Source organism: Mirounga angustirostris, unplaced genomic scaffold (genome assembly GCF_029215605.1).
Source record: "Mirounga angustirostris isolate CCGP_5_RB_7025 unplaced genomic scaffold, mMirAng1.0.hap1 SCAF_5, whole genome shotgun sequence".
NCBI lineage: Eukaryota > Metazoa > Chordata > Mammalia > Carnivora > Phocidae > Mirounga > Mirounga angustirostris.
This window is the reverse complement of record NW_026991713.1, coordinates 148,326,466-148,338,633: the sequence shown is the minus strand read 5'-3', so window position 1 is coordinate 148,338,633 and position 12,168 is coordinate 148,326,466. Positions and strand designations below refer to the sequence as shown.

The 12,168-nt window shown below is 52.0% G+C and overlaps 1 protein-coding gene across 15 annotated transcripts in view; it reads right to left on the bottom strand.

Moving 5' to 3' along the window:
• The window catches only part of CLEC16A (C-type lectin domain containing 16A), a 203,776-nt gene that overhangs the window by 119,673 nt on the left and 71,935 nt on the right, over nt 1-12,168 (bottom strand). For 12 of the 15 annotated variants that reach the window (XM_064592545.1, XM_064592547.1, XM_064592552.1 and 9 more), the window contains exons 13-14: nt 3,725-3,751; nt 3,465-3,587 (exon numbers count right to left, since the gene is read on the bottom strand). In XM_064592545.1, the coding sequence (XP_064448615.1) occupies nt 3,465-3,587; nt 3,725-3,751 (150 nt within the window). The remainder of the gene's footprint in view (nt 1-3,464; nt 3,588-3,724; nt 3,752-12,168) is intronic. The other 3 variants (XM_054507507.2, XM_045874976.3, XM_045874977.3) reach the window with 1 other exon arrangement.

Below are 12,168 nucleotides of genomic sequence, written 5' to 3'. Positions count from 1 at the left end.
CAGGGGAAAGCAGGGTCAGCCTCGCACAGCCTGGTGGGAAGGCCTTAAACGCAGTTTCTTGCCTTGCCCACTTTGAGGTTAACAGGTCAGCTGACGGCCCTTGACATCCAGTGGGGACACAGAGGGAACTCACATGCCAACCCCTTCCCAATTACAATAAAATGTTCCATCCAAAACACCCACACCAAATACTCCCCTGCACTCCCTTTATCAAGTGAAAAGGAGGCAGGAAAAAGATTATTACTAATTATTCCTGAAGGCGGTGAAAGTGGCCGTCTGTGGTTACTTTCCTTGGCTCGGTTCCCTCCCCTTTTCAGGAGCAAGCACCACTCTTTCCTTTGGAGAATCACCAACCCCACTCTTGGGTCTCTAATTTGGGTGGGGCCAGTCCCTTTGCTCTGTCCCAGGGAGGGGCACATCACCCAGGCTGGTCAGGGTGCTCTATTCCTCCGGTCACAGTGACTGGGGAGGGGACAGGCAAGGGGGGCCGGTCAGAGCCAATAAGGCTCAATTCCACAACATGCTGGGACCACTGTGCAAGAGAAGGTCTCCTTGTGCTGGTCTGAGGGCAGGACAGGAACCGTGTCGGGGCCCTGAAGCGCCCTGAGCAGCACAAGCCTTATAATCCACATTGGCCACCTCTGCACCCTTGCCTGCGTTTTCCATCTTGCGTCCAAGTCCACCCTTCCCATCAGACTGCCCAGAGTATGTCTCCTACAGCAAGGCCCAAACCCCGGAAGGGAAAGGGATGGCTGGAGCTGCAGCTGGTAGTTATCCTGCTAACACACAAAGTGGGAGAGTCCAAAAATAGTCCTGAAAACATTGAATTTCTGTTTCCAGCTGTGTCTGAAGCCAGGCTCCAAAAGACTTCAAGTTACACAAGCCAATAGTTTGTTTGTATTGTTTCAGCCTCAGTCGGGTTTCTGTTGACGGCAACCCACCTGCTACGCTACTGTGAGCCAGGCACGGTGCTGGACACGTTACAGACCCTCCTGCCAGGAGTCTCTGGAAAAACCCATTGCGGTGGGTGCTCTGAAGACTGAGGTTCAGGAAAGTCCAAAGTCTCACCCTAGGACTCCAGGTGCTCTGAATGCCAAGACCCACGTCGGGCACTGCTCCTAGAAGCATCTGTGGCCGCCTGACAGGAGGGCAACCTGCTCTTAGGCAAACTGCTCATTGGGTCTTTTTTTTTTTTTTTTTTTAAGATTTTATTTATTTATTTGACAGACACAGCGAGAGAGGGAACACAAGCAGGGTGAGGGGTAGAGGGAGAAGCAGGCCTCCCGCCGAGCAGGGAGCCCTATGCGGGGCTCGATCCCAGGACCCTGGGATCATGACCTGAGCTGAAGGCAGTCGCCCAACCAACTGAGCCACCCAGGCGCCCCATGCTCATTGGGTCTTTAAGCACCTTTCTGGGGAGATGTCTCAATGTGGAGGAGGGGCGAGGGGAGGAAGAAGTCTCCAGGCCACAGCCCTGAGGCCCTGGAAACCCCAGACGTCAGGACCAGGTACTGGGAAAAACTCAAGGCAGACGTACCACCGCACACCTCCCTGCCCACCCCTTCCTGCTTCACCCATCTGGTGGGGAACGGGAGAAGAGAGAAGCGTTCACTGGGAAAGGCTGCTTGGTCTCAGCTCCGTGGCTCTGTCTCACTCTCTAGCCCCATCGACCCAGCACGAACATGGCTTCTGTACGGCCGCCCTACTGGCCGCGCCCACCCGCCTTCCACCTCCAGCTCTCTAGGGCACGGTCTCACTCTTGCCTGCCCCTCCACGGAACCCCACTGGCCCAGCCACTGGCCCAGCCACTGCCCCACTGCTGCTGCCTCCAGGGAAGGGGAGTGTGATCTTCCAACCAGACCCTCCTTCCTTTGCAAGCTCCTGCCAGGTGCTGACTTCCTCCCACTGGCCCCCTCAAGGGGCTGGCTGTCCCTCCCCACCCTGGAGGCTCCTCGCTAACATCCGGGCCATACCCTACCTTCCCTGACCACCGAGCCACATCTGCTCAGATAGCCCCCGCCAACTGCCCCCTCAGCCACCATCCTCAGGGATGAACTCTGCTCCCTGCGCTAGACCTCTCAGTAGAAAACTGACCCCACTGAGTGCCCTTGGTCCTGAGCCACACCTGTCTCTCTTGCTGCCCCTCGTCCGTGTGGGACCCGGTTCAGGGTCCCACGCTGGCTCCCACTCTGTCACCTCGAGACACTTGTAGTGGCACAGGGCTTGGTCCCAACATACCTCTCTTTTCTCCTGTGGCTTTAAAGATCACCCACATGTCTGTGAGTGAGTCCCACAATGTCAGCTCTGGTCCTGACCCCCATGAGCTCTAGATTCTATCTCCACATGGAGGCCCAGACCCCTGGGACTTCACAGACCCCCAGCTGTGGCTCCTGGAAGGCAGGAGCCACATCTGTCCTGCACCTCCTGTACCCTCGTCATTTGCACACAGCAGCTGGCACTCGATAAACATTTGTCCATGGACCCCATTCCCCAAGCCTCTGTACTCTCTCCCCAAAGTCCCATTGGGCTTTTGGCTGCTTGGCGGAGCCCACGCCCTGTGACCTCTGAAGTCCTGGCCTACGACCACAACCTCCACCCCTGCCCTTCTCCTGAGCCTGACCTGGGCTCATCCCCACACTGTTCCTACTGTATAGCTCAGGGGTTCTCTCTCAACCAGGCCGCATCTCCGTCAGGCCCATTTCTGTGCTCTCACTCACACCCTGATGGCCTCTCTCTCCTGCCTCTACAGAGAACTGGCCTTGCCATCAGGGTTTCTCAAGCTCAGCCAATGTTTTGGGTCAGATGATCCTCTGTCATTGGAGGCCATCCTGTGCGCTAAGGATGTTCAGCAGCATCCCTGGCCCCTAGATGCCAACAGCACCTCTCCTCAAGCTGTGACAACCAAAAATGTCTCTGGACGTTGCCAAATGTCCCCCAGGGGGCAAAGTCGATCCCACTTAAAACCACTGTACTAGATCATTCCACCTGCTGTTTCTAGCCCTTGCCATGGCGGCAGATCCTCAGCCAAAACCTCAGAACTGGGATGACAAGTGCCAGACACTGGGCATGTCTTGTACTCTCAAGAGCCCCCGATTCGAACCTTCCAGACTTCCCTCACATGCACTCTCAGCCTGGTTCACACTCAGATGTGACCTTGGCCACCCCCAAGAGGAAGGCTGGAGACACTGGCAACACTGGCAAAAGAAGGGCTGGGTGTGGAAAGAGAGGAAAGACAGGGTCCAGCACAAACACCACAGGGGAGGAAAGAGGAGGAGACCCCCAGGTGAAGACGCGGCTGGACAGGACAGTATGGGTGGCCCAGGGTATGCACGGCCCAGGGAGTGGCTGAGACCAGCCTGCATTCCCAGAAAGGCCAGGTCTAGAACCCAGGACTCCTGGTGCACGGTCCGGGGGCCTGGTCCCTCTACCTCCACTGCCCCTGTGAGCAGCCACACCCCAGGCACCTGGCTGGGCCGCGTTGTTCATGATCCTGATGAGTCTCTCAGCCAGGAGATGGTTGTAGGTGGTCTTCTCGGCCGCACCGGGCACTGGGAGCTGGATTTGCTCGAGTTTCTCAGGATCCATGCCTGGAACGCAGAAAGGGGCAGGCTGTCGGTGGAGTCGCTCATCTGGGAAGGCGCCTCCGCGCGGGGCCGCCCCATGCTCGGTGGCCGTGGTCCATCTCCGTGATTTCTGCCATGACTGGTGCTGCCTGACCCCTCACCTACTGCAGAGTCCTCTGTAAACGGAACTTAAATCCACATATTAAAACATGTTCTATCACCGTTTGTAAAGGGGAAATCCGCATTGCCGCAACAGGGACAGTCACTGAGCAAAACAAAAAGACAATGTTTTTACATTTTAGCCAAAGACTTGACTAGCTACTACTCATCATGGTCTGAGACCTGCTCTCTTTGTTAAAAAGGGGAGGTTGGCAGGTACTTAAGAGGTGCGGAAGACGTACCAGCCCCAAACGGTGATAAACTCCTGGACATAATCGGGGGGCTCAGAACAGGGACGGAAAAGGAGTAGGTTCTGCACGGCATGGTGCTGCACCGTCCCACGCCAGGTCTGCGTGCCACCAGAGGCCACCCCCGGATCAGACACGTTCCACGGTGGGGGAAATGCAGACCAAGAGGAACGGACCAGACAGAAAGGAAATTACAGTCATGCCCAAGAGTTGCACCTCAAGCTCTTGGCAGCCAACTCAAGGAGCCGGGCCCGCCACTCGAATGCACAGGCGGGGGCCGGCGCTGCACTGGGCAAGGGGTGGTGTTGGCACAGAGACATTAGGCTACATCCTACAACAGAGAGGTGCAAATACAGAGATGCCAAGAGCGCGGGTCTCTCTTGAAGAGGCAAAGGAATCGTTTTTCTGCCAGGAAACACGGACAGCATTTCGAAGACAAAAGACAAGACGGGAGGGGTGGCTGGGCAGAGAGAAGGGGAGCGCACACAAGTCCAACTGTGACCTCAAGGTCACCTCCCTTAAAGCAGAACCTGGGGGCTGGGGCGGCAGGAGGACCTGTGCAGACTACTTCAGCAGGCCAGGTGCGGGGTGAGGGTTGCCCCAAATCCTTATCTCTCTTCTAACGTGGCTCTGGAAAAATACACTCACAGAAACAAACATTTCACTTGATCCAAGGTTGGAAAGCTGAATGGATTGTTTGTGCTGAAAGCACGTCTTTTCCTGTTATTCTACAAAAGGGGGGAAGGTGGCACTTCTCGGAACTCTTGAAATACGGCCCCTTGAGTACTAGATGACGCTTCATTTAGAACCTTGACAAAACAGAGGAGGATAGCATTGAAGAGCTGACTGTCTGCTTCCTAAGTGACTCCTACACACACACACATTGACGTAATAAACCATAACAATATATCTTGCTTTATTGAATTCCTTCCAGCTCCAAACCAAAGGCTGAGCCATGCCAAGGAGATGACACGGGTGAGGGACGGCCTGAGGGCTCGAGCTGGGTAGTTTTCACGAGCGCACTTCCCTAACGTGGCTTCATCAAAAAATCCGATTGCAGCGAAAATTTAATTTGCGGATTCTATATCCTATCTTGATGCTCCATGTCCAGCTCTGAAGCATCCTGGTTTATTAAATGGCAAGAAGAACACCAACTGAATCTTTTTGGCGGCTCTTTTTTCCCCCCAGAGATGTCAACACCACCCCCACATCTCTCTGTCCTCCCGTTCTGGCCCTTTGGGAACTGTCAGTCAGTGGTTCTGGGGAAAAACGCTCCCCGGTTGGACCATCTCTCATCCCCCCTCAATGAGGCCAGCGGGAGGGAATATGGCGGTGGTCAGCAGAACCGGGAGAGACCGAGACTTGAACCGGGTCTTGAATTTCCACATTTTGTCTCTTCCCTGTGACCGCCCCCACTCCCTGAGAATTTGTCAAAAATGAGAAAATCTGTGGCAAAATCTTCTCTCAACAGGAAGAAAAACACTCCAAGGTTATCCTGACCTCCCTCAACTAGTGGATCCACTCTCTGTGAAGAGGGGGACCCCGAGGGACAGAGACACTTCCTTCAAGAACTTCACAGGACTGGATTCCAGTACAACCTCCTCCTCTAGCTGGAAATTAGGGCCCAGAGATGTTAAGTCACGTCTCCAAGGTAACAGAGCAAGTTGGCAGTGTTGTCAGAATAGGAGGATTCCAAAGGTGGACAAGATCCAGCTAACTTCCAAACACGACGCTGTTTGGGGGCCAACTCAGGGACAAGCTGCTCAGGTAGGAGTCTAAGGATGAGCGAGAATTTGCCTTGAGCTGCACAAGGAGCTCCTGCATGGAGTGTGGTAAAACTTCGGGAGGGCGGGGGATGGGGGGACCCTGGGGGGAAGCAATGAGGCAGATGTTGGGGTAAGGGGTCAGGCAAGGCTTACCTGCCAAGATCCCCGGAGGGCAGCTAGTGGGAGATGACATGATCTGGTTGTGCTCATGCCTACTCTGGAGTGGTCTCCATTGCCCCCCAACCACTCAAGGTGATCTCTCTCCTCAAGGCACTCTCCCCAAAACAGACTTGGTATTACAACGCATTCTATGTGAAGTGGATTTTACCACCAGCCACTGGGGAGACAGAGAACAGGGTCGACTCCATACAACACATGGAAAAACTTTGTAAAAACAAACAAACAAACAAAAACCCTTTGAGCATCTCTGTTCTTTCCCCAAAGTTTCCCCTGAGCCAGGTGCCTCAGTTCCTCCCCCTCTCTCTTTTTTCTCCCACCACAGCCTCTAAAAGCCCCTCCGTTACTCTGAATGATCCCATCCCTGCCCTTGGCTTTCAAGGCCTGTGCAGCCATTCAAAAGCTCCAGACATTCTTCTGGGTCCAAACAAATTAGTGGCTGAGAATTGTTAATGAACACGGTCGATGTCACGATATGACAAGAATATGCATGTGAACAGGGAAACGGCACACGTGTGCATGGACACACACACACACACAGGTTTTTAGGCACTGAAAGGCAGATTTTGTCACAAGCCTGATTGAGTTTCTTTGCTAGCCATTTCCGCCTGACTGAAATAAACACTGTGGATAATATATTGTCCTATTTGCTTCAACCCTTAAGTACTGAGCAACAGAGAAATTCCAAAGAAACCCAGATGTGCTTCACATGGCCTGAGAAGACGTGCTAGCACGTTCAGACTTCCAGCAGACCACATGCTTCCTCATTCCCTTCCTGCTGGGGTCAGATCCTGCTCTGTCCAAATGACTCAGAAAGGGTCTCCCTCTGCATCGCTTCCACCCAGTGATCACAGGGTTCGGGGGAAGGTGGTGGCGGGGGGCACTCCCAACAAATTCAAACAGTCCAAAATAGAAGGGAAGGGTGTGGCTCCGTGATGTCAGGAACCAGTTCCTAAGCTTCCCTTCTAAGTTCTGGCTCCTGGATTCGGCCTCCTTAGCAGGAGCCGCCACCCAACAGAGGGGTAGAAAAGACCCAGACCAAAGCTCCATAAAAAGATGGAGACCAACACCCTGGCTAAAGAGGCCACAACAGCACCAGGTAAATGATGGGCAAAAAATGTGTTTTGTTTTGACCATGCGAGGTCTCCTTGGCTGTAGTCACACAAGCATTGCCAGCTTTGGAAAACTATAGACCAACTATTTCGAAAGCTAACCAGATGTTGGGCCGATTTCCAACGTACTTCTAGTTCTGATTATGTGTCAGTCGAGATCCAAAATGATGGTTTGCCAGCTCTCTGCATGACGAAAGCCTCCCTTTATCCTATTACCTTTCAACCTTTCCCATACCTCTCATCTGTGTTCCAGTAACTTCTCAGAAAACAAAACAAAACCCAAAAAGCCCGAGATTCCTCTTGGGTAAACAATGATAAATGGATGGGGCAAGAGGGTGGTGGGTGGAGTAGGGGAACCTTTAAGAATACAAAAGCTGCAGAACTCACCCCCCTCCCTTGGGCCAGGCCTCTGCAGACTTGACAAAGGAGAGAAGGCTGCATTTGCTATTACAGATATGAACCAGAATTCATTATGTGGCCCAATTGAATCACAACGAGTGCCTTCCTCCAACTGGTCAACCCTTTCCACAGTGGGATATTCATTTCGGTGCAGCATCTAATCTATTATGATTTACTGGAAGGCCTGAGCTAACATTTGGTTTTTATTAACATTGCTTTTATGTTAAAATTGTCTTATGATGAAAAATCTATCGGAAAGCGACCATTTCATTAGGGGCCCTGCTTGGAGGGTATAGATCTAGGGAAGAGAGGCTGAAGGTTAAGTGCAGCTAATTGCCTGCTGCCTAACCAAAAAACCAACTGACCAACCACTACCACCAACAAAAGACCCCCACCAAATACAGAACCTGTGCCCACAGGCCAGGAATGGAGCACAAAACCATAAAGCAGCTTCTTGCTAGGCAGTCTCCTTTGGGGTCCCCTGGGCAGCTGGGCCCCAGGTGGCAAACCTGAAGCCTCCAGCTTCCTCTCCAAACCTGCTCCATGGCCCATGCTCGCTGGTTCTGGAAATGGCACCACCAGCCACACAGTAGCAGGGTCAGGGATCTGGGCATCACCCAGACTCCTCCCTTGGGTGCCCGCTCCCAACCAAACTAAGCAGGACTCCCCTCCCCCAGCCCTGCTCCTCTCCTGTCTCCTCCATCTTCGAAAATGGCCCCACACAGTTGCCCAAGTGTCCCCTTCACTCTCTTGCCACATCCAGTCCATCAGCTCATCCTGGCCTTAGGTCCAAAACATATCATAAATCCTTCCAGTTTTCTCCAGCTCTATGGCCAACATGCTGATTCAACCCACACTATCCCTTGCCGGGACTACTGCAATGGCTTCCTACCGGGCCTCCCACTTTCCCTCTTGCAATTCTCTCCCTCACTCCCTTCATCTACTCTCCAACCAGTAGCCAGACTGCTCCTTCAAAAATGTCCATCTGACCATGTCACTCATTACTTAAAAATACTTCAGGGTTTCCAGGACACCAGGGAGGCTCAACCAGTTAAGCATCCAACTCTTGATTTCGGCTCAGGTCATGATCTCAGGGTCCAGGGATTGAGCCCCATGTCTGGCTCCACGCTCAGCGGGGAGTCTGAGATTCTCTCTCTCCCTCTGCCCTTCCCCTCTGCTCTCTCTCTCTCAAATAAATAATCTTAAAAAAAAAAAAAAAAAAGCCTTTAAGGTTTCCCACTGCACTTGGAATAAAATCTAAATTCCTTTTCATGGCCTCCAAGGCCCTCTGAGATCTGGGCCCTACTCAGCTGGTCAGTGCTTCACTTTGCTTGGCCTGCTTTCTGCTCCTCAGACCAGTGAGCTCTTTCCCACCTTATGGCCTCTGCACATGCCTGGAGCACTCCTGCCCCAGATCTTGGCAAAGTGGACTTCTTCTCACCCTTCAAACCTCTGCTCTAACGTTCATTCCTCAGGGTAGCACCCCTGACTGCCCTGGCTAGTCACCCCTACATCCCACCACCACAGGTTTATTCTCTGTCACCACATGACTGGATTTCTTTTCATTCGTTTGGTCACTTGACAGAGGCTCCTCAGACTTGCTCCAGCACCTACAGCAACACCTGGCACACAGTAAGTATACAGCACATGCCTACTGAATGATGAGAAAGCCCTTCAGTTTCGCCTCCTCAACAATGCCCGCACCTGCCCCCCTCCCTCCATCCTGCCCGTCTTCTGGCTGAACTGTCGTGAGCCCTTTCCAAGGAACGCAGAGCGGTCCGGTGGGCTCCTGGCCGCACCGACCTTCAGCACCCCCCACGCAACCCTCAGGATGCAGTTCGCGGTCGCTGCCCACCCACTTGCCCCCTGCGGCTCCAGCCCACCCATCTCTTGCAGCACATCCCGCCCACCGTCGCCCGCCGCCCGCCCGCCCGACAATCGGACAGCAATCCCAGTCTCAGGTGGCCTGGGGTTTGTAGCCGCCAGGCTGAGCGCACTGCCTGGCACGCAGCTGGGCCCACATGCGTAACTGAGTAACTTCAAGCACAGAGTCTTCATGACCGACGCAGTCTTTTGGAACCAAAGGCGATTTCAGACAAAGCAGGCACTTTCAAAAGAAGGTAAACACGGAAGCCACGCAGATTGCACAATGCTTTCCTGCCTGCACAACCTTCAGAGCTCCCGCTGTGTCAGAACACAATCGAAGCTCCTCACCGCCATGGGTCCCCGCCATGGGTCCCGGCTCGCCTGTCATGCTGCCTTCACCTCCCACCCCTCTCCCCTTGCTCCCTCCATGGCAGCCACACTCGCCTCCCTGAAAATAATGAGTTTGGTTCACCAGTGGGTTCTCAATATTAACCACAGTGCCTGGCATCGAATAAATAAGGCTTCCAAAAATCTCTGTTAGAAGGCTGAGTGAGTAAATAAATGAACAGTACTAGCAGGAAATGGAAGAAGGAATTAAACTCCCTCAATTATACACTTCCACTCTTTTGAGAAGAAACCCCCTCAGATCTCGAGGAGGAAAAGAAGGAGGAGGGGGCGGGGAGACCTCAAGAAAGAAAGGGAGGCTCTCCCTGTAGGACCTCAGGAGGCTTGTCCTCTGGGGCACAGCCCTGGATGAGGGAGCGCTGCCGTGTGCAAGGACTTCCCTCCCTGGCACCCAGGAAAGCCAGCCACTGGAACAACAAAGAATTCACCCACATGCCCCTTTGGCCCTCTGGAGCCTGGCATCTTCACCCTGAAGACAGCACCTTCCCGGCCGAGGCCCCGAGTACAAGCCACCAGAAAGAGCAGTCCAGCAGTGCTGCCACGTGGCTGAGAGATGACCAGTCCGCACACTTCGGCTGAGTGCTGACCGGGTGCCAGGGGCTAAGTTGGGTACTGCGGGGGGCATCGGGAGAGACATGGTCTCTGCCTCTAGAGACCGGGCAGTCCAGAACGGGAGAGAAAAAATGGAGAGAAAAAGAGATATAAAAAGTGCCACAGGAACTCCATGGAAATTAAAAATGTCTGCTCTTCAAAGGACATTGTTAGCGAATGAAAAGACAAGCCACAGACTGGGAGGAAATCTTTGCAATACTCAACTGATAAAGGACTTGTATCCAGACAATATAAAAAAAATTTCAAAACTCAACAAAAAGAAAATGAGCCATCCATGAAAAAATGGGCAAAGGATTTGAAACAATACTCAACCAAAGAAGACATGCAGAATGGCAAATGAGGCACACAGAAAGTATCATTAGTCATTAGGAAAATGCAAATTAAAATCACAACAGGACACTACTACATAACTGTTAGAATGGCTAACATTAAAAAGATGGCCATATAAGTACTGGCAAGGACGTGAAGATACCAGAACATTCACAGACTGGTGATGGGATATAAATTATACAGCTGCTTTGGAAAAAAATTTGGCAGTTCTTTCTTTTCTTCTCTTTCTTTCTCTCTCTCTCTCTCTTTTTAAAATAAAATAGGCTCCACACCCAATGCGGAACTTGAACTCCTAACCCTGAGATCAACACCTGAGATCAACAGTCAGATGCTCTACCAACTGAGCCACCCAGGCGCCCCTGGGAGTTTTTCTTAAAAACAAACAAATTTACAGTAATCAGATGATTCAGCCATCATATTCCTTGGTATTTACCCAAGAAAAAAGGAAATATATGTCCATAATAGACTTGTACATAAATGTTCCTAGTAGCGTATGCTTAAGAATGGGCAATAAGCCAAATGCCCATTAACAGATGAATGGATAAAGAAAACTGTGGTACATTCACACAGTGGACTGCTATTCAACAGTAAGAAGAAATGAACCATCGATACAGAGAACAACATCATGAATCTCAAAATAATTATGCACACTGAAAGAAACCCATGCAAAAAAAAAAAAAAAAGAGTACATATTGCATGTTTTTATTTACATAAAATTCTAGAAAGGGCAAACTAATTTACAGTGACAGGAAGTAGCCCAGTGTTGCTTGGGGAGAGGGGTGAGAGCAGACAGGGAGGAGGGCTGACAAAGGGGCAGGAGGAAATGTTTGGAGTGATGGATACATACTCTGTCTTGATTGTGGTGATGGTTTCATGGGTGTATACAAATGCCAAAACTTATCAAAGTGTACACTTTCAATATGTGCAGTTTACTGTATATCGATTAGATCATGATAAAACTTTTTCAAGCACCATGGCTTTCAGCCAAGATGGATTGGACTTACCCTCCTGATTCAAGCAACTAGAAAACTAGGCAAAATACATCAAACAGTGATTATGACACATTGGACAGGACAATAAGCAGCACGGGGGTGGGGGGTACCCAACGAGAGAAGAAATGAAGGCAGTGGGCCCAGGGACTACTCGAGTCCACTGTCCAGAAAGAGCGTCCAGGTCTCGGCAGAGAGAGAGAAACCCCCAACAAAGGCCACGGTCTCTCTGAGTTGAGAAGGCAGAGTTTGGAGCTCAGATGGGTGGAGTGACTGGAACTGAGAGGACGGAGGACTGGAGAGGAGGGGGCTGTACAGAGAGGTATAGAGGGGTCCTTTGAGGCGTCAGCTATGTCCTGCTCTGTGCATGCATGGGAGGGAAGGGAACAAGCTTTGGGAATGAAGCAGGTGGAACAATCCCAGCCTCACACAGGCTGAGAAGAGTTCCTGTTCCCAGCAGCCAGCATGGAAGGACCACCCAAACCATGGCCCATCAGGTATAATCCTCAGAAAGGGACCGCCTCAGTAGTGGGGCCAAGTGA